The 20263-nt window shown below is 56.5% G+C and overlaps 2 protein-coding genes across 28 annotated transcripts in view; one reads left to right on the top strand and one right to left on the bottom strand.

Annotated features, from left to right (window-relative positions):
• CHKA (choline kinase alpha) overlaps positions 1 to 7037 on the top strand; it is a 68129-nt gene extending 61092 nt beyond the window's left edge. For 10 of the 18 annotated variants that reach the window (XM_072758553.1, XM_072758540.1, XM_072758543.1 and 7 more), the window contains one exon: positions 5744 to 7037. In XM_072758553.1, the coding sequence (XP_072614654.1) occupies positions 5744 to 5803 (60 nt within the window). In that variant the 3' untranslated portion in view covers positions 5804 to 7037. Of the gene's footprint in view, positions 1 to 1415; positions 1744 to 5743 lie in introns of those variants that run through there. The other 8 variants (XM_072758555.1, XM_072758545.1, XM_072758547.1 and 5 more) reach the window with 4 other exon arrangements.
• Positions 7038 to 8586: 1549 nt separating this feature from the next.
• Positions 8587 to 19865, bottom strand: TCIRG1 (T cell immune regulator 1, ATPase H+ transporting V0 subunit a3). Of its 10 annotated transcripts, none has more exons than XM_072758534.1 (22): positions 19743 to 19865; positions 18554 to 18622; positions 17791 to 18018; positions 17259 to 17489; positions 16825 to 16903; positions 15568 to 15788; positions 15388 to 15473; positions 14979 to 15105; positions 14821 to 14903; positions 14624 to 14717; positions 14329 to 14541; positions 13664 to 13808; positions 11457 to 11596; positions 11220 to 11377; positions 11057 to 11147; positions 10366 to 10484; positions 10050 to 10263; positions 9638 to 9763; positions 9410 to 9514; positions 9212 to 9329; positions 8824 to 9001; positions 8587 to 8736 (listed from the first exon to the last, which is right to left on the bottom strand). In XM_072758534.1, exons 4-22 carry the CDS (start codon positions 17373 to 17375, stop codon positions 8658 to 8660), a joined length of 2493 nt encoding a protein of 830 aa, XP_072614635.1. In that variant the 5' UTR covers positions 17376 to 17489; positions 17791 to 18018; positions 18554 to 18622; positions 19743 to 19865; the 3' UTR covers positions 8587 to 8657. The 10 variants fall into 10 exon arrangements, with proteins under 10 accessions (XP_072614635.1, XP_072614633.1, XP_072614637.1 ...); XM_072758532.1 differs by having other exon boundaries at positions 17259 to 17486; XM_072758536.1 differs by having other exon boundaries at positions 17259 to 17379.
• Positions 19866 to 20263: the final 398 nt, after the last annotated feature.

The raw sequence follows: 20263 nt of genomic DNA, 5'->3' as shown, positions 1-20263 counted from the left end.
TTCACCTTCCCTGCTTCAGAGAGGTGCTTTATGACCCTGTGGCTCTGATGGATCTTGGTGGTCCAGCCCTTGACCTCAGGCCTTTCTGACAGGAGGGACACAGAGTGAAGGAGCGTGAGGGTGCCTGCCTGTGCTTTGACGTGTTTGCTTCAGTTGTCACTGCTCCATTCTCTGGCCTGCAGTGCCCATTCTCCAGTGGGTGGCTGGTGCGGATTGAATGAGGATATAGTTCGACAAGCCAGGCTGTCATTTCCTTCTAACTTTAGGAACTGTCCCTAACATAGACAGTTTTAACTTTGAGTTAAGCCATCTGCTGCCCGGTAGGAAGTGTCGGTGGCATGTCCTGGGGTGGGGGCACACATACTCTGCTGTGAGCATCTTGCTTTAGGACAGGTTCATTCATCCTCCCAGTCCTTGGTTATAGCGATTTCTGCTTCCAGGCAGGAGGTTTGATGACACACAGATGCTGTTAGGGAAAAGAAAGGGGGAATAAGGAGTTTTAAACGGATTCAAAGCCATGGTCAAATGATACTGTAAGACAAAGTACACATCAGAAAATATTACCAAAGATAAAGAATAATTTCATAATGATAAAGGGATCAGTTAATCCAAAAGACATAGAAAAAAATCCTAAATGTGTATGTATCTGTCTTGTTTCAGAAGACATAAAGCAGAACCTGAGAAAACTGAGCAGAGAGGTGAACCCACAGAGCAGAGAGTCAGAGCTGGACACACAGCAGTGAGAGGGATGGAGTGGGGACCGCACTCTTCCCCAGCCAGAGTGGGGTAGGGGGTGGAAGGGGGACTGCAGTCTCCCCCAGCTTGAGGGGAGGAATGAAGCAGGGGCCGTCTCTTGCCCAGCCTGACACTGTTGAATGCCCAACTGCAGGATGTAAGTTCTTGCCTGGTGAATATGGCGTATTTGCCAAGATAGACCATACGCTGGGCGTTACGAAACAGATCTCAAGTTGAAAAGAATTGAAATCCTCAGTGGCGCAGCGGTTTAGCGCTGCCTGCAGCCCAGGGCGTGATCTGGAGACCCTGGATCAAGTCCCACATCAGGCTCTCTGCATGGAGCCTGCTTCTCCCTCTGCCTGTGTCTCTGCCTCTCTCTCTCTCTGCATCTCTATGAATAAATAAATAAAATCTTTAAAAAAAAAAAAAAAAAAGAAAAGAATTGAAATCCAAAGTATATTTTCTGACCATCATGGAATTTAGTAGGCAATCAACAACAACAAAGTTTGAAAATTCTTAATTATTTGGAAATTAAACAGTATACTTACATAAACCCTGGATTGTAGTGAAATAGACAATTATAAAGTATTTTGAACCAGATTATAATGAAAACAATATATCAATTTGCAGGGTATAGTTATTTTTTTTTTTTTAATTTTTTTTTTATTTATTTATGATAGGAACACAGTGAGAGAGAGAGGCAGAGACACAGGCAGAGGGAGAAGCAGGCTCCATGCACCGGGAGCCCGACGTGGGATTCGATCCCGGATCTCCAGGATCGCGCCCTGGGCCAAAGGCAGGCGCCAAACCGCTGCGCCACCCAGGGATCCCTGCAGGGTATAGTTAAAGCAGAGTTTAAAAACTTGTGGCTTTGAAGGTTTTACATTTGTATTAGATAAGAAAATCCTCAAACCAGTGACTGGAGCTTCTACTTTAAAAAGCTAGAAAGAGGGGCAGCCCCGGTGGCGCAGCGGTTTAGTGCCGCCTGCAGCCCGGGTGTGATTCTGGAGACCTAGGATCGAGTCCCGTGTCGGGCTCCCTGCATGGAGCCTGCTTCTCTCTCTGCCTGTGTCTCTGCCTTTCTTTCACTCTCTGAATAAATAAATAAATAAATCTTTAAAAAAAAAAAAAAAAAAGCTAGAAAGAGAAAAAAACAACCTCAGCCTGAAGTCAATAGAACTAGATAAAGAGGGACACCTGGCTGGCTGTTGGTGGCTGTTGGTGGAACACACGACTCCTGATCTCAGGGTCATGAGTTCAGGCCCCACATTGGGCATGGAACCTACTTTTTAAAACAAATCTAGGGATCCCTGGGTGGCACAGCGGTTCGGCGCCTGCCTTTGGCCCAGTGCACGATCCTGGAGACCCGGGATCGAATCCCACATCGGGCTCCCGGTTCATGGAGCCTGCTTCTCCCTCTGCCTATGTCTCTGCCTATCTCTCTCTCCCTGTGACTATCATAAATTAAAAAAAAAAAATCTAAGTAAAGCTAAGAGCAGAAATCATTAAAATAGAAGATGGATGGGGAAAAAAGAGAAAACCAATGAAACCAAAAGTTCTTTGAAAAGCTCAATACAGTTTACAAACTTTTGGCTATATTGAGCGAGAAAGAAAAGACACATATGACCAGTATCATGTACAAGGAGAAGGTGTCCCTCCAGATCCTGTGGGTGTTGAAAGGGTAAGAGAATATTATGAATAACTTTACACCGACACATTTGGCAGTGTCCATAAAATGTGCACATTTCTTGGAAGATAGAAATGACAAAAACTAACCTAACAAATGATCATATATTTATTGGATAAATTGAATTCATACTCAGAAAACCTCCCTGAAAAAAAAAAAAAAAGAAAAAAGAAAACCTCCCTGAAGCATAAACTGCATGTCCTGGTGAATATCACCCAATATTTAAGGAAGAAATAATACTTGTTTTACATAGACTTTTAGAGAATAAAGAGAGGAAGGGACATTTCTCTACTCATTTGATAAAGCATTGCCCCGATGCCAAAACGAGACAAAGACATTAAGAAAACTGCAGATCAGTGCCCTTCATGAGCAGGACAGAAAAATCATTATCAAAATATTAGCAGAAATTAGGGCAGCCCGGGTGGCTCAGCGGTTTAGCGCCACCTTCAGCCCAGGGTGTGATCCTGGAGACCCAGGATCAAGTCCCACGTCGGGCGCCCTGCATGGAGCCTGCTTCTCCCTCTGCCTGTGCCTCTTGCCTTTCTCTCTCTCTCTCTCTCTCTCTCTCTCTGTCTCTCATGAATAAATAAATAAAATCTTAAAAAATATATTAGCAGAAATTAAATCCAACATAGATAGGACCAAGTGGCACTTATCTCTGGAATGCCAGGTTACTTTAACATTTTAAAAACCAGTTAGTATAATTCAGCATATTAACAGAATGAGAGAGGAAAACCGTACTTTCTCCTGAGTGAATGCAGGCAAAGCATTTGACAAAATCCAATACCCATTCATGATCATAATTTAAAACAGAAGCCTCAGCAAAGTAGGAATAGTAGGGTCCTTCCTCTACCAGGGAAAGGGCACGTATGAAACATACAGCTAGCATCATAATTACCAGTGAGAGCTGGAGCATTCCCGCACACCTGAGAGCCCCAGACAGCAAGCAAGGAAGGTGCGCTGCTCTCACATCCCACTGCCACCCCTTAGGGGACCAGAGCACCTGGGCAGCATAGTGGGACCAGGAAAAGAGAGGAAATGCAAAAGTACTGGAAACAAAGAAGAAAAACTTCTGTGTTGACATGATCAAGTACATGAGAAAATATGAAAGAATCAACAGAAATGCTGTTTAAGCTGTGGAAGTGAAGTTTCATTGTATTTACAATGGTATAAAACATGAAATACTTAGGGATGAGATTTTTGAAATATGTGAATGGTCTTCACACTGGAAACTGTAAAACATGGCTAAAAACAAATAAATGGACTGCGAGACCTCATTTATGGCTTCAGGAGACTCCATATTAAGAGTCTGTTCTCCCCAAGCTGATACCCAGAGTCTCCGTGATCCCAGTCAAACACCACCCACCCCACCCCCAGCCCCAGGCTTTTTGGCAGAAACCGGTAAGTTCTAAAATTTATGTGAAACTAAAACTTAACAAAGTTGGAGGACTCATTCTGCCTGATTTTAAGATATATCAAGACTGCGATATTGGTGTAAAGATGGACATCTGTCAAATAGAGTAGAGCCTGGTGCCCAGAGACACTCATACATACAGCCAACTGATACTCAAGGGTCACGGTCATTCATTGGAGAAGGGGTTAGATTTTCAAAACTGATGCGGGAAGAACTAAGCAGCCATATGGGAAAAATGATGAACTTGGTCTCCCACCATACACAAGCATTAACTTGGATAACAGGCCTAGGTGTAAAAGCATCTGGAAAACAAAGGAGAAAAGCTTTGTGACCATGGCAGAGATTTCTTAGGTTACGTAAAGCACTGACCATAAAAGAAAAAAGATACAGTAAGTTGGGCTTAATCAAAGTTAAAAACTTGTGATCTTAGAATGACATTATTAAGAAAACAAAAAGGCAAGCACAGCCTTGGAGCAAATGTGGCAGATCTCTCCCTATGGAAGGACTTGTATTTAGAATATATAAGGAGCTCACAACTTAGCAAGAAATCAAACTACTTTGTAAATAGGCAGAAGATTTGGACATTTCACGAGAGAGAAGCAAATGGCTAGTAGACATCTTTTTTGTCTGCTTAATGTAATTAGTCATAAAAGAAGTGCAGATTGAATCTCCAGCAAGATGCCCTGCACACTATGATGGCAGCTAAAACATTTAAGACACCAACACTCCCAAATGTCAGCAAGAATGTGGAACAGCTGGAACCCGCATACATGGCTAAGGGGGAAGGTAGAGGGTCTGATGGTACACCTAGTGTCTGGCCTGGCAACCTCCTACTGTGGGATTGATCCAAAAGATATGAAGGCATGTTTCCACACCAAGGCTGGCACTCCTGCTCATAGCGGCTTTCTGTTTAATTGCCCAAACCCGCATGCCAGTCAGATGAATGGATATTTGTAGTGTGTTAGATCATACAATCGACAAGGACTCCACAGTAACAGGAATGAACCACAGATGCTCACAACAGCCTGGATGAATCCCAGAAATGTTACTATGCTGAGTGAAACGAGCCAGACACGAAAGGGTACACACTGGATGACTTGATGTATGGAAAAGTTTTCTAATAGCAAAATCCACGGTGATTGAGATAGAATTCAGAAGCTGCCTGTGGCCAGGTATTGGAGCCAGGCCCGTGGAAATGTGAGTGTGCTGGAATGTTCCTTAGCAGGATTGTGGTGCTGGTGCTAAACTGGATGGACACATTTGTGAAAATGTCCAACTCTGAAGTCATTCATTTTTGATGTTCAAAGCGGTGGTACATAAATTACATCCCAATGTCGAGTTTGAAACAATGATGCTGTAATCTTCCTGGCAGTTGGCATCACAGACTTTTCAATTTGAAGCAGGCGCTTCAGAGATTGTGCTTTCCACCCTGAGGGGCGGGTCGGGGAGCAGACCCAGAGACACATGGCTTGACGGTTTTCGTGTAGGCAGAACTCAAGACCAGAGTCTCTAACATCCCTCTCATGTCTCAGTAGTAGTATTGCTGCAGGTGATCCCAGAAAATTGGTGGTACCTTCTTCCTCACACCTCTGTTCTCTACTTGACTCAGCCCCAGGGATCTTCTGCTTTGAGAGAGGAGCCTGTGTTTCAGTCAGCGCCTGCAGCATTCAGGGTAAACGAGCGTGAACCGTGGCAGTGCCAGATACAGAGACAGAAGGCCCACCTGGGTGGCCATGCCACGACACGGCCCAGGTGCCTGAGCTGGGTGTCTGGGGTTCTGGACACCCTGCAGCAGCTGGAGCTGCTCTGTCCGGTGCAGCGGTAGTGGCCCAGGCGCGGGCCCACACGGGACATGGGCAGCCTGGGTGGGAGTCTTTGGTGAGGCTATTCTTCCTTATGTCTCCTAGGACTATGCCCAAGCAAGGTTTGATGCCTATTTCGACCAGAAGCGGAAGCTCGGGGTGTGAGCGTGGGAGGCGCCATCCACTTCATCCCTGGACTGCATGGGGGTGGCCAGCCAGCGGGCCCCTCCGCGCTCCAACTGCTGTCCCTACAGCAAGGCTTGGATGTCTCGCTGCCGACACAGATGTGTATGATACGAAAGACTGTATTAAAATTGAGTAACATTTATATCCTATCTTGTTTACGATTTCACTAGGTCTGCAATGAGATCGGGAAGCAGAAACATAGTTCAATAGCGCAATAGTGCAATATCTCAGAATCCTTTTAATCTAGAGAAGGCATCTTCTATTTGGGGCCTGAAGTTTGTAGTCAGGTATGGCAGACAGCAAGAGTACAGTGTTTCTGTGGGTCTTCTTTTTGGTTAATATTGATTTTTCAAGGATTTGAGTTCACATGCTGGGGAACACTGTGACCATGCTCTCTGTTGGTGACTGTGTAGACGCTGCTGGCTCCCGAGCGCAGTGAGTGAGCAGGGACAGACTGTGACATAGCCCTGTGGATTGAGCGCAAGTCTCTGGAAGCTGCTCCCTCATCCTCTGGTCCACGTGGCTGATGCTCTGGACAGCAGACTGCCTGTGACGGGGGTGAGCTGTTGTCTCTGGACAAGGATGAACCGAAGAATGTAGCTCCTTGCTACCTGTTGTACATATACTGTTATGCAAACGCATCTCACCCTGACCGGATGCAACTTGGCCCTGCCCTCCTCTTTAACTGAATGTGCTTTACTAACTCCAGCCTCAGGGGCAGGCAGGAGCCGCACGCAGCCCATAGGGGGCCACCTGCCAGCCAAGGGGCAGCTTGGGGACCTTTGGATACACAGGGGCCTCCTGCCTCCCTTCCCCATGGAGAGCTTTGTCCTGCTCTCCGCAGCCTTTTCTCCTCCACCTCTGCTCAGCCAAGGGGTTGTGGGTTCTGTGCCTGGGCTGAAGCCTCCTGCTGCCCTGCTGCAGGGGCCTCAGTGTGCCAGGTGGGGAGAGGGAGGAGGCCTGACCATGGCTCTGGGCCAGCTCCCCTGCCCTCCCTGCTCCCGATATCCCTGATGGGGTCCTCCTGGTGGGAAAGAGCAGTCTGTGGAATGTGAGGGCGCAGATACACTATAGCTGTGAAACCCATATATGTTAAATGTCCTTTGGGATAAATTTTTTTTTACTCTGAACTCTTATTTGAATGTTTTTTTTGTGCATACATTTCTGCTACCAGAGATTGTACTATACAAACAATAAAAGCGTCTAAAACTCATCCTGTCACCCTTGTATGTGTCCTAAATCTCCTGTTGCCTGTTGTGCCTATGGAGGGCTCCCGGCCGGTCTTCTCTGCCCCATGACCATAAGGATCTAGAAGAAACTAGGAGCAGGGGGACATCCTGGAGGAGACTGAACTGGCTTGCTCAGGCAGGAGGAAGATTTTCCACTATTTGCCCTTGTAGACATTTTAATTTTCTTTTTTTTTTTTTTTAATTTTATTTATTCATGAGAGACACAAAGAGAGAGATAGGCAGACACAGGCAGAGGGAGAAGCAGGCTCCATTCAGGGAGCCCGACGTGGGACTCGATTCTGGGTCCCCAGGATCACACCCCAGGCTGTAGGCAGCACTAAACCTCTGTGCCACCGGGGCTGCCCGACACTTTAAATTTTAACCAGGTGAATGTGTTTTGGTGTCCAAACGATAAAACTAGCAGTAAATGATACTGTACTCCTATGTAAGGACTCACCCGCTCCCCCTGCTCTTCCCTGCCCACCCCCAGCCCCCTGGCATCTGGAGGCCCTGAGGAGGGCAGTCGGGCTCCTCCCAGCAGCTGGCCAGATGAGAGCCACAGTCATGGAGCCAGGCCACCCGGCTTGCCATGCCCAGGGCATCTTTGGCCTCAAAGCAGCCTTTGTTCCTGGGGCCTCCTGCCGGAAGAGCCATTTTGCAGCTCCTCAGCCTGAGAAAGGAAGGCCTCTGAGAAGCATTGGCACCACCTCCCAGCCAGTGGTGGGACCCAGGCCAGAAAGACATGCAAAATGCCCCTCTCCACCCCACCAGCCGAAGGATGACCTCAGTGGGGGGGGAGGGGGCAGGACTGATCACCAAGGAGGGGTGGGAGAGACAAACAATAGGTTCCACTGAAGGGGCAGCAGGGCCTGGAATCCAGCTCAATCCTTTTCCTGACCATTGGGGCCCTGGGTGGCTCCTGGGCTGCCTGGACAGCCTCTGCCCTTCTCTAGAATGGTGGCCGTGTGTGTGAGTGTCCCCGTCCTCGCTGCTGGGTCAGGCTCTGGTGTCCCAGGCTGCTCCCTGCCTCAGACATCTTGAGTGCCTGAGGTGGGGCTAGCACCAGGGCATGGAAACATTGGCCCATCATGCCAGGCACCACCCTTCATGCCGAGTATCCCAAACAGTCTCCTAACAGCCACTTGCACATCCCCAAGGATATAGGGAGCTCACTCACATCCCTGGCTCAGCCTGGGAGACACTCATACTGAGCTAGAATGTGCTGGAAACATCCTTCCTTGGTCCTAGTTCTGCCCCTTTTCACGCCAAGACTGGAATTGCTGCAGATGTGCTCATGAGGCCTCTCCCCAAATTCTCAAGACCCCAGGTCCCAGACCAGGGCTTCCCACTCCACTACACCTGACACCAAGCCCAGCTGCATAGGTGAGCATGAGGAAGATGGGCATAATATATAGCCAGGCATGGAGCCCATGATATCAGGAGCCCTGGGGTGGGACCAGCCCATGCCCAGAGCCTAGGCCCCACCACACCCAGCCTCCCCAGCCCGTGGCATTGCAGATGGGACCAGGACAGTTCCTAAAGCCATCTTTATTTCTTGTCTCTGTAGGTAAAAGCAGAGACCTGAGCGTGGCCACAGATGGGCACTACTCTTCCTCCGCAGTGAAGGTGAAGGGGCTTAGCTTGTAGCCACTGCCTGAGTAGAACTTGTTCTGGAACTCCACCCTGGGGGTGAGAAGGGAAGAGCTCGTGAGGGGAGGCCCCCGCTCCTGCCCCCTTGTGCTTCCCGGGCCAGCCAGGCGGGCTGCTCACCAGTGTAGCCGCAGTGCGTGCAGGAAGGCTGAGAGCCCCTCCATCACCAGCAGGATGGCCACGGTCAACACGGCGAAGGCAGCAAAGACGGGAACCAGCACCACAGGCGCCACACCCCATTCACGGCCCATGCGCAGGCCACCACGCATGACCATGGCCCACAGGACCTCTGATAGCTCTGGGGGTCGAGGAGGCAGCAGTGGAGGCCAGGGCCGAGGGGGTGCCCACCCAGCCCCTGTGGCAGCCGGAAGCGCCCCCTTCCTGGTGGAGTACCTCCCCACATCCTCAGGCTACAGGGGATTCTGAAGCCTGGAGAAGTGACCCGCCCAGGCCCCCCAGCCAGCAGCTGCCCCGCAGCCAGCCAACCCCCTGTGGCCAGGTCACTCACGAGCATGGGCCAGGCTCAGAGCCCAGAGGCGCAGGTAAGAGGCCGTGTTGGAGATGCATCCCAGGCAGAACTCAATGGTGTGGATGGCCTGGTGCATGAGCACCTCGGACAGGACAAACTGGGGGATGGGAGGCAGTGAGGGGCAAGTCAGTCTGGCAGCCACCATCCCCCACACATACTCTGGAAGACCACACCCACCTCGGCCTCCTCTGAGTTCCCTGGGCACCCTGCTTTCTCTTCATCAGAACCCCAGCCAGCCACAGACGTGTCGGAGGAGTCTAGAATCCTGGACTTGTCCTCATCCTGGGAGTGGAGGGCAGGTGACATCAGCAGGCCTCCGCCACCCAGGAGACCACGAGGCAGCGAGGCTGGGGTCAAGCCTCCCGGCAGCCCTCATGCCACATGCCCCCTTCCTCTAGCTTCTACCGGTTGCCGGCCAGTGGGCCTCCGCGAACGGCGGCGGTGCTGCCAGTGCAGGAACAAGGGTGTGCCAAGCAGCAGGACGGGCACCATGGCCAGGGCCAGGACCACCAGCACAGACTGCACCACCTCCTGCGGGGTGGGGGGAGCTTGAGTCAGGGTGCCCTCTGCGAGCCTCATGACTCTTGGGAGCCCAGGGAGCCTGCCGCCCACTCCTCCCCCAGGGCCCCTCACTGAGCAGGGACATTGTGCTATAAGGAATCTTGGGGGGAGATTCCCTAGGGGGGTTTCACATGGTCCCTTGACCTCCCTGGCTCACAGCCTCAGGCCTGCATCCCCGTTTCTCAGAGAAGGACCCTGCAGCTCAGAGTGGCCCAGTGATCACGAGGCCCCCTGAAGGGGTCTGGCGGGGCAGTACCTGCCCAGGGAAGAGCAGCCTATTGGTGGGGCTGCGGGAGAAGAGGAACATGTTGATGAAGTGGATGAGGATGCTGGGGGCTGAGGCAGCGCTGGCAGCTGAGATGCACAGCCACTTGTAGATGACCAGGAAGACAAGGTAGCCGAACAGCCCCAGCAGGAAGACCAGCTCCGGTAGGGTCTCTAGGAGCAGCCGGTGCCACTGGCCGAAGTGTCTGTGGTGGCAGAAGGCCGGAGGTACTCGGTCACCCACCGGGCCACCCTGGCCCTGCCTGCCCCAGTGCCCCTTGCTCCCCCGCCAGAACTCAGGCCCTCACATGTGGTTGAAGACTCCCAGGACCACCCCAAAGGTCATGTGGGTGACCCCAAGGATGACAGACATCTTCATCTTGAAGGAGTTGAGGAAGCTGAGGTGGTTGACAGCCAGGCTCCAGACCTGGGGTGGCAAGAGGGAGGGGTGTCACCCTGGGCAGCCTGCCTGCTTGCCCCTGTGGGGCCTCATTGGCATCTGCCACCCACCTGCCCACTGCAGGGCAGCAGAAGGGAACAATGGACTGGACAGACAGGCTGGGCAACTGGGGTCCAGACCCCAGCTTTTCCCAGCCAGGCAACGTCACATGCCTGGTCTCTCCTGTATCTCTGTGTCTTTGTCTGTGAGACAAGAGCAACGCTAATGCTCACATCCGGGGACTGTCATGAGAACTACATGCAATATCCTGTCACACGGAGAATACGGAATGGTGCCTGGGCAGCAGGCTGCGAGCAAGCCAGCTCTGGCCTTGCTCCCACATGCTTCTCTCTTCCCTGAGGTGGCTGCTGTGTGGGCCCCACAGGGTGGGCCCCTCGTCCTCCTGGAGCCCCGCACCTCTTGCCCCCAGTACCAGGCCAGGCCCTCGGGAGGGGCGCGCGGGAGGTGTCATGGCCAGGTCAAGGTCGGGTCAGGGTAGTGCTGGCACCCACCCGGCCCTCCCGCCGCCTGCACCCGCATGGCAAGTGGCCAGGACTCACGGGGTCAATGCCGAAGGGGTAAGGTCCCAGGAAGACACCGGTGACATTGGGGTCCAGGGTGAGAAGTGGGTGCTCCGCCAAGAAAGTGTCACTGTGGCAACAGGGGCAGGTGGTCAGGGGCTGCGGGGCCACGGGGGCCATGGGGGCTGCGGCCGGGCCTCACCTCCAGTCCGACTGGGTGGCCATGGCTGCCACGCTCCAGCCCGAGGAGAAGATGGTCGTGGCGCGGCTGAAGCACTCGTTGTAGATGAAGCCGGTGTAGATGGAGAACAGGCCCATGAGCAGCAGCAGGTAGCGGCCGCTGAAGAAAGTCTGCCAGATCTGGGGGCGGCGGGCGGGGAGGGGGCTGTGAGGGGTGGCCCGGGCCCCCGCCGCACCCAGACCCCTCACCCGCCCTTACCTCATTCTGCGCCGTCTTCACGGCCGGCTGGTTCTCCGCGAGCACCATGGCCAGGGCAAAGAGGAACATGAGCAGCCCGTGGCCCACGTCGCCAAACATCACAGCAAAGAGGAAAGGGAAGGTGATGATGGTATAGGGCGCTGCACGCAGAGGACAGGCGGTCAGCCAGGATCCCCTGGTGAACGTGCGTATCTCTGCAAAAGGGGCCACAGAGGCCCCGAGCCCAGGCTCTGGGACCCCGGGAGACTCGGAGGGGGTGTTGGCGAGGCAGGGAGGCCAGACTGTGTGTCTGCATTCCAGAGCCTGCCCCCTCCTGGCTGTGTGACCACGGGCTAGTGACTTAACCTCTCTGAACTTCTGTTTCCCCATCTGTAAATTGGGAGGTAGCAGTACTAGGACTCGGTAGAGCTATTGTCAACGAGTTCACCCAGGGCCAGTACTTGGCAGGCTGCAGCACTCAGTGTAACTCAGTTCCTGTTGCTGTTATTAAAAGAGCTATACACAGAAGCTCAGAGAGGCAGAGAGCCTGGGCAGAGAGCCCTGTGGCAGCCCTGACTGGCACATGGCTAGTTCCAGAAGGCTGAGTTGGTCACCTAAGCTCTGAGGTCTCACTTTCCCTTCAGTAAAATGGGACAATTCCCTTCAGTGCATGTCTGTTAACAAGCTGAGCTGTGGTCCCCATGCCCCAAAAAGGATGTGCTGGAGTCCTAGCCCTCAGGACCTCAGTGACCCAGATGTGGAGGCAGGATCTTTACAGATGCCATCAAGTGAAAATGAGGTCACCAGACACATTCATTGGGAGGACACCGCTTAAACATGAAGCTGGCTGTCTCCGAGCCCAGAATGGAGGCCCGCCTGGAGCAGCCTCCTTTGGAAGGAAGCAGCCCTGCTGACGCCATGATCACAGACTTCCAGCCTCCACACCGGGAGACAAACAGCTGTGGTGCTCCATCCCAGCAGCCTGAGCCAATGCCCACCTCCCCAGAGCTAATGCTCCGAGAGCTGCTAGCATATTAGCAGCCGTGGCTATCTGGTGATCAGGCTTCTTCTAACTGGACAGGCACCTGCTAACACAGAGGCAGGGAAAACAGGATGGGGCCCCAGGTCCAGCTCTAGGATGCTGACCCTGGGGATGGCAGGCCCCAAAGGACTGCATGTGACCTGGTCATCGCACCCTGCCTGTACCACCTTGGGGGGCCAGGCACCCTGCCTCCAGCTGCCTGGGTGAGGCAGAACCCTTCCCTGGCCTATGACTAAGTCCTCTCCAAGATGGCTCAGTCAGCTAAGCAGCTACCTCCGGCTCAGGTCGTGATCCCAGGGTCCTGGAATGGACCCCCACATTGGGCTCCGTGCTTAGTGGGGAGTCTGTTTCTCCCTCTCCCTCCTCCAGCTCATTCTCTGTCTCTCTCTCTCTCTCGTTCACTCTGTCAAATAAAATCTTTCGGGGCAAAAAATGGGCCCCACCATGGTTCACTTCCCATACCCATTCTTTGGGCTCAGAGACCCCACTGTGATCCCCACCCAGTGACACAGGGGCACTGAGCCACTGGCAACACTGCAGCCAGCGTGCTGCAGGGAGAGCCATACCTGGAGGGAGGAGAACCAGGCAGATGAGAGACCAGAGTACCACCAGCCCCTGGCCTGCCCCCAGCTCCCCACCCCTCCCTGCCTACTGCCTCATCCCCTGCCATCAGCCCTGGCTGGTTTCTCCCAGGAGCACCTCTCTTAATTGGCCACTTGCGCCAGAGTCCCCAACTCAGGCTCTGCTTCTGGGAGAACCCGACGGCACCCAATTCAAACTTCTTACACAGTGAGGCCTAATGAGGAGCCTCAGCAGGCTGACTTTGGTCCCGTGGACATCGGATGTGCAATCTCTCAACCCTCCCAGCACTGCTCTGAGGCCCGAACTATGATTCCCGTTTTATAGATGTGGAAACCGAGGCTCAGAAATGAAGAAATGAATCAAGGTATGAGTCAGGCCTCAAACCCAAGCCATTCCTACTGCAAAGCCTGTTCTTTGCACACAGCCTCATGCTGGATCCCTTGTAAGCCTAACTGCTGGTTGTGGGGGGTGTTGCTGGAAGTAAATGCAAATCCTCCACGTTGCTTCCCCTGCCCTCCAGCGTGACGGGAGTGGGCTCACAAGGGCAGGACAGGCCAGGTATGGAGATGCCACCCTCCCAGGCTGGGGGCTCCACAGATCTCACCAGGATTGACCTCCTGGTAGCGGCCCACACCGTAGGCGTCCACGATGCTCTGGAAGCTGGCAGTAAAGCGGTTGGTGCGGATAAGCGTGGGGGGCATGTCCCGGCAGGGGATGCGGTGAACCACAGCGCTCACGCCCGCCTCACTCTGCAGCACCCAATGGACAAAAAGATGAGGCTGATGGGGGGCCTTCAGGGACCCTCTGACACCCCCAGCCAAACCCAGTGGGAGAAGTGGGGCTCACTGGGCAAGTGCCTGGAGATCTGGGGTAGCCCCTCCCCTCTCTGAAATAGGACTGCCTGCCCCCCCACCCATGGTGATTTAGGGAGAGTCCGAGATCAGCTGGACCAGAAAGTGCTTGGGAAAGAGAAGTGTGGCCCAGGAGAGGGTGCCCCACTGCCACATGTGAGCACCTACTGGGTCCCAGCAGCCTATGGTTTGTTCACACTACAATGGTCCCTGCAGGCTCATTACACCCATTTCATACATGAGTAGCCTGAGGCTCCCTGCAATGGCCCAAGATCTCGGAGCCAGTTCCCATTGGGCCAGCCTCCAGGGTGCTTTTGGGATGCCAGGAGGGGGAAGGCTTGCTGGGCCTGGACCCTCAGGGAGAGCTGGCACCCACTGGGTGGAAGGGGAGGGCGGGAGCCCCCCTCACCCCACTCACCGAGCTGTCCTGCAGCACCTGCTGTAGCGTGGGCAGGTCGCGTGTGGCGCACCAGCCCTCAGCGATGAGGCACTTGTGTGTGGCACTCACGCTGCACTGGTTGAGAGCCAGGTACACGGCCTTCATCTTGCAGATCTGCACTTGCCAGGGTGGCAGCAGCCGCTGCACCCGGCCCAGCACCTGGGTCAGGAAGCGCTCAGTCTCCCCCAGGACCTGCGGCCAGAGCAGGTGGTGAGATAAGTGGGGGGGGAGGGGGCAGCGGACGTCCAGCCCACCCGAGCCCCAGGGTGCCCACCTCCTGCAGCTCCTGGCTCTGCTGTCGCAGCTGCTGCAGGGTTGTGAGGCGGCCCTCCTCCTGCTCCACGAACGGGAAGACGTGGCAGTGGAAGCTGGCAGGGAGGGGGCGGCGTGAGGGGGCGCCCGGGGGGCTCTGCTGGCGGCCAGGGGCCTGGGCACAAGGGTGGTGCGGGGTCAGCCCCCCGTGGGGCTCACCAGTCAGTGATCTTGTGGATCTTCTGTCCTATCCGCTCGCCCCAGTAGGAGATGAGGAAGGTCATCCAGGTCGCGGGCTCGCCCTGCGGGAATGGGCTTCTTTACCTAGGGTCCCACCCCGCCCGGGATGCCCCCAGCCTGGGCTCCCCAGCCCTCACCGTCACCGGGTCCTCCAGCTGCTGCTCCGTCTCCCTGAAGCTGGCAATGAGGAAGCCGCGGCAGGCCCTCCAGAGCAGGCGTTCCAGGGCAGCGGCCTTGGGGGGCTCCACGGCTCCTGCCACGAAGCTGCCGAGGGGCTGGACTGGGCAGGGGTGCTCCCGCCATCCCCCAGCCCCACCCTTCCCCCGGCCAGGCCACCCCAGTCAGGACGGTCAGCCTGGCACACAGGCCTGCTCCCAGGCAGGAGGCTGGGCCCAGCAGGCCGGGCCGGGAAAGGAGAAGGCCCCACGAGCACGGGAAATTGTGGGCCTGAGGGAGGAGGCCGGAGGTGATCTGCAGGTGGAGGAGGAGAGCACTGGACAAGGGCCTCCAGCTGACAGGAAAGAACCTGAAGCGCCCCTTACTTACTTGACCCTCAGGTCCTGGTGTGGCCCCCCAGGGGGCTGGAGCAGGGGGCTTCTCTCCGAGAGCCCATCAGCATGGGTGGCTGCCAGCTGGGAGCCAGGAGGCACCACCGTGAGCCCCGTGCCCAGCGGGGGCTGGTACCCTCTTCCCCAGCCCCCCACCCCACCCAGAGCTGGAGCTGACCGGGAGGCTGTGGCCCTGGCCCAGCACAGCAGAGTGCAGCTGCAGCTGGTGGAGCTGGGCCCGCAGGGACTGCTGGTTGCCCCGCACATCCCGGAGCTCCTGTGCCAGGCGATCCGTCTCCTCCTGGATGCGAAGCAGGTCACGGGGCGGGGGTGCCAGCAGCCTCCCCTCTGGTGGAGGCAGCACCAGCCCAGCCCGCCGCACCTCCTCCTGCAGGAACACTGGGTGCAGAGGGATAGGCGTCAGGAGAGGCTCTTTGGGGGCCAGCGCCAGCTAATGGCCACTGGTAGCCAAGGGCTGCCTGATGACTAGCAGGGGTCCCAAATGCCACCCCAAACTCAACTGGCCACCAGCTAGTTGATTTACTAAGTCCCAGACTCCCAGAAAAACCCCAGGCCAAATCTCTACCCCGAAAGGTCCACCCTCCTCCTCCTTTTTTTTTTTTTTTTTTTTTTTTTTTAATTTTTATTTATTTACGATAGTCACACAGAGAGAGAGAGAGAGAGGCAGAGACATAGGCAGAGGGAGAAGCAGGCTCCATGCACCGGGAGCCCGATGTGGGATTCGATCCCGGGTCTCCAGGATCGCGCCCTGGGCCAAAGGCAGGCGCCAAACCGCTGCGCCACCCAGGGATCCCTACCCTCCTCCTCCTGAGCTCATGTGGGCTTCTCTCCTTTGTGTGGGCCTGGGTCCCACAGGGCTGTGCCAGGCAGGGTGGGCCTAGCATGGGAGGGCCTGGGACGGGAGTATGCCGGGAGCCCCATGTACCACCTGCCTGATGACCTAAAAGGCATCAGTTAAACTAACAAACCATTAAACGAATGTGCTGTTCCCCCCTCTCACGGGCTCCTCCTAGGAGGGGCTGTCACAGAGTCCAGGGTGAGGGTCCCTGGGTTGAAGAATCTGCTCCTCGGGGCACCTGACCCTGGATCCTGGCCTCTGCCCACCTAGTCTATCTGTAGCACAGAAAGCTCAGTCCATGCCTCACCCTTGCTTAGAAACAAACCACAGCAGCTCCCAGTATCTACTGGATGAATTCCCAGGCCCTCATACAGTATTTGAGGCCTCTTCCAAGTGAGCCCCATTCTCAAGAGCACTCCACAGAACCCAGCAGCCCTGTCCTGGCTCTGCAGGGCATGGCTTGGACTTCCCTTCACTGACTTCCGTCTGGGGGACCAGGACTTTTCCTTTCAGGCCAAGCTCGACTGGCACCTCCTTCAGGAAGCCTGCCTGGGATGTGGGCTGAGGCCAACTCACTGAAGGTTTTCTCCAGCTCTTCACAGCGCCGAACATCCCCCACAAAGCGTCTCTGGAAGGCGCTCACCGAGGCATTGAGCTGTGGTTGCCACACAGAGGGGTCAGATTTCTGAGAAGGGAGCCAGGGCGGTCCCACCCTGGCACCCAGGCTTGGCTCCCTGCGGGCCATAGCTGCCTCCCCCTAGGACGGTGCTGAACACACCATGAGCCTCCTGATGCCCAGCTGGAGACAGAGCAGGCTTTTCGTGCTCTGGGGAGGGTGTGACAGGGCCCCAGAGGCAAGGTGGCCTCAGCTGTCAGGCTGGCCTCTCCGAGAGCAGAGTATCTATGGCAGAGGCCGCCAGGACTCGAGCACGGCCAAGGGCATCTTGTGGGCAGGCGGCATACCATCGAGGATGCAGAAGGCCCCTCCCGAACCCGTCGGTCCCACTCACGTCTCTGAACTCCACGAGGCCCAGTTCGCCAAGCTGGCTCACGCAGGTGTAGGCGGCAGAGGTGGGCAGGAAGAGCTGGACCAGTGCCACCTCCTCACTCCGGAACATGGAGCCCATGGTCCTGCGGGCCCGGCCGGGGGTGAAGGTTCAGTCGAGGTGAGCCATGCAGTTTCCCATCGGGTAGGAATTCTGTCCACCTCGGCTCACATGAGCCACGGAAGGTAGGTCCTGCTACCAACCCCGTCTGTCAGGTGGACAAACTGAGGCCTGGGAAGCCTTGAAGGGGTGCTGAGGTCACACCGGAAGTACATGGTATACTTGGGAGTGGAGCCCACCCTGGCCGACCTCACGGCCCAGCCCACAGCCCTCCTCAAGCTCTTTCCCAGCTGGCTCTGCCCTGTCCCAGACACCCACCCTCGAGCCCTGGAGGCTCTGGCTCTTCTCACACTCGACCTCTGCGCAATCTGTCCCTCTGTGACCTGCCCTCACCCCTAGATCCCACTCATCCTTGGGGCCCCAGGCCAAGGGTTACTTCCAGCGGCCAGCCTCCTGACCGGCGGGCTGCGAGTCCTTGTCCGTCCACACCAAGGAGCGTTTTTCTGTGACAGCAGCCAGGGCTGGGCTGGAGCCTCCTCCTTCCCGGGGGTGTCTGTGAGCACTGAGCGGAGGGAGCCTCCACCGGGTCCCCTGGTGCCCTCACTGTGGGCAGAGAGGCCCGGGAGGGGAGCCTTCCCCTGAGGCCTGGACTGCCTGGTGGCCTCTGTCCAGAAAAGGACAGAAACAGCCTTCCAGGTGTCGAAACCCACGAAAGTGAAACTGTGGAAGCTGACACAGGCGGGACAGCCTGGTGGGGCCCTGCCTAGCGCCCGGGGAAGGCCCCGCAGATGACCCAGCCACGAGCCGGGACTCCATGGCCACTGCTCTCCGGGCCCCAGGCCAGCCACTTCCCCTCTGTAGACTCAGTTTCCTTAGCTCTCAAATTGTCAGGGAAGGGGACAGGCATGGTGAGGTCCCAAGCTGAAAGGGTGAACGTTTGGCGTCAAAGTGCCCCACCCGCTGTCTGGGCCGCTAGGGGCCTGCCCGGCTGGTCACTTCCTCCCCTGGGCCTGATTTCCTTCAATCCAAATAGGAAGTGCAGCCCTGGCCCCAGCCTGGAGGAGGAGAGAAGGCTGAGAGGCAGCTTGAGGCTGCAGAAGCACCCAGCCCTGGACAGGGAAAAGGGGGTAGGAGGGGCTAGGTTCCACCCCAGAGGCCCAAGCTGTGACTGGCTGTGTGTCCTTGGGGGAGTCTCTCACCTTCTCTAGGGCTCCACTTCCTCTTTAGGTAAATGGGACTTGGCCACCCTGCCCCAGGAAAGACAGGACCTGAGGGGGGGGATGAAATAAAGTGAGCCTCCTCGAAATCCCCTCACCCATACTACCTCATTGAAACCTAACAGCAATCCTGGGGAAGAGGCCCCTGAGCCCTGGTCTACCCACAGGTCAGCGCGCTTGAGGAGGTGAGGTCTGGGACCAGGTGGTCAAGTCAGGCAGGAGCCAGAACCTGGAGCTGCGGGTCTGTTAGTCCCACGGCTCTAGGGAGGGCTGTTCTCTGCCCAAGGGCACCCTGAAAGCCTGGGTTGGACAGATGGGGGGCTGCAGGGAACCAGGTCTGGGGGCTCAGGGAGTGCAGCAGCCCCAGGCTGTGGCATATCCAGCTGGGTATCCCTCACTCACAGGGCATGGGCCTGGGAGATTCCCTCATGGGGTGGGCAGGGTGTGTAGGGCCCTGGTTAGACCCCTCCCCAACATCTGAGGACTCCACTGGCTCAGCCCTTACCCCCTCTCCTCCCTGGCCCCTACCCAAGCCAGGGCCACCCTACTCCTTTTAATGCAGCAAACGAAGGTTCCTCAGTCCTGTGGCTTCGGGGTCCAGACTGCAGCTCCCTCCTCACTCTATGCCCCCTCCTCCTGCTCCCTAAGGGGCTGAAGCTCAGGCCACCCACTTCAGGAACCCACTAGATCCCTCCCCCAAGCCCTTGACCCACGATGATGAGAGCTGAGCTGGAGGACCTCGCCTGGAGCCTCCCTAATATCCAGACTGGTAGGCTCTGGAGCTGGAGTGACCCCACTTGCCTCTAGCTCTGCCTCTTTCTAGTTGGGTGGGCCTCAATTTCCTCATCTGTAGAATGGGTCCCTCCCTCCCAGGAAGATGCCACAGAGAAAGCCCTGAGCGCCACCAGAGTGCCATCAGGCCCGGCGGAGTTAGTCTCAGTGGTTAGCGGCTGGTAACTCCCCATTCTCCTCTTCCTCTTCCCTTCATCCCTCCTCCTCCTCCCCCCGTCGCCGCTGTGGCCCCCGCCACGGCCCGACACCCGGTGGGCGGGCGGACTGAGCCGCATCCACCGACCCAGCCGGGTGGGGGTTCCAGGACCCGCTTCCCGGGGCAGGGCGAAGAGAGGGCGGCAGACGGGGCGCGGGGCCCGCAGACCCCGCTGGCACTCACCCTGCGGTCAGCCGCCCTCGGCGCCGCTCCGCTCCGCGCTCCCGGCTCTGCGCTCCCCGCCCCGGCGCCCACGCAACTCACTTTCCCCGGCGGGCGGGACCGCAGGGGGCGGGACCACGGAAGCCCCGCCCCGTCCCGTCCGGGCCAGGGAAGTGGTAGGGGTGGCACCCGGAGTCCCGCGAGCGGCCGCCAGGGAGGCAGGGCTTCGTCTTCGGAGGCTGGGGGGCCGCTGGGGGCGCGCGGCCGGGAGCGGGGGGACCCGAGCGGAGACGCTGCCGACGTGGCCGGGATGCCGGTGCGGGGAGGCGTCCGGGGCGGTCCCCCCCACCTAGAAGGCTCCTGAGGCCTACCCCTGATGGGACCCCAAAACAGAGGCTTGGGGTCCCTAGCACGCCCCCTATCTCTGGGCGCATTACCCCCCCCCCTTTTTTTTTGCATTCCCCCCTTTTTATACCCAGGATAGGGCCTAGGCTCCAGGCCCAGTGCTCGAGCCCTTGGGTGGGTGCTGCCCATATCTGAGC

This window comes from Vulpes vulpes, chromosome 5, assembly GCF_048418805.1.
Source record: "Vulpes vulpes isolate BD-2025 chromosome 5, VulVul3, whole genome shotgun sequence".
In the NCBI taxonomy this organism is placed as follows: Eukaryota; Metazoa; Chordata; class Mammalia; order Carnivora; family Canidae; genus Vulpes; species Vulpes vulpes.
Note: the sequence above shows the minus strand (reverse complement) of the source record. Positions and strands in the feature narration are given on the sequence as shown.

Bases quoted from the DNA above. Each gene is read 5' to 3' on its own strand.
- TCIRG1 (XM_072758534.1), bottom strand. From the start codon at position 17,375: ATGGGCTCCATGTTCCGGAGTGAGGAGGTGGCACTGGTCCAGCTCTTC. The intron at 15,106-15,387 runs GTAAGTAAGGGG...GCCCCTCGGCAG, and splicing joins CACCAGGACCTGAGGGTCAA to CTTCGTGGCAGGAGCCGTGG. The intron at 9,330-9,409 runs GTGGGTGTGGTC...CCCATCCCCCAG, and splicing joins GGAACTCAGAGGAGGCCGAG to TTTGTCCTGTCCGAGGTGCT.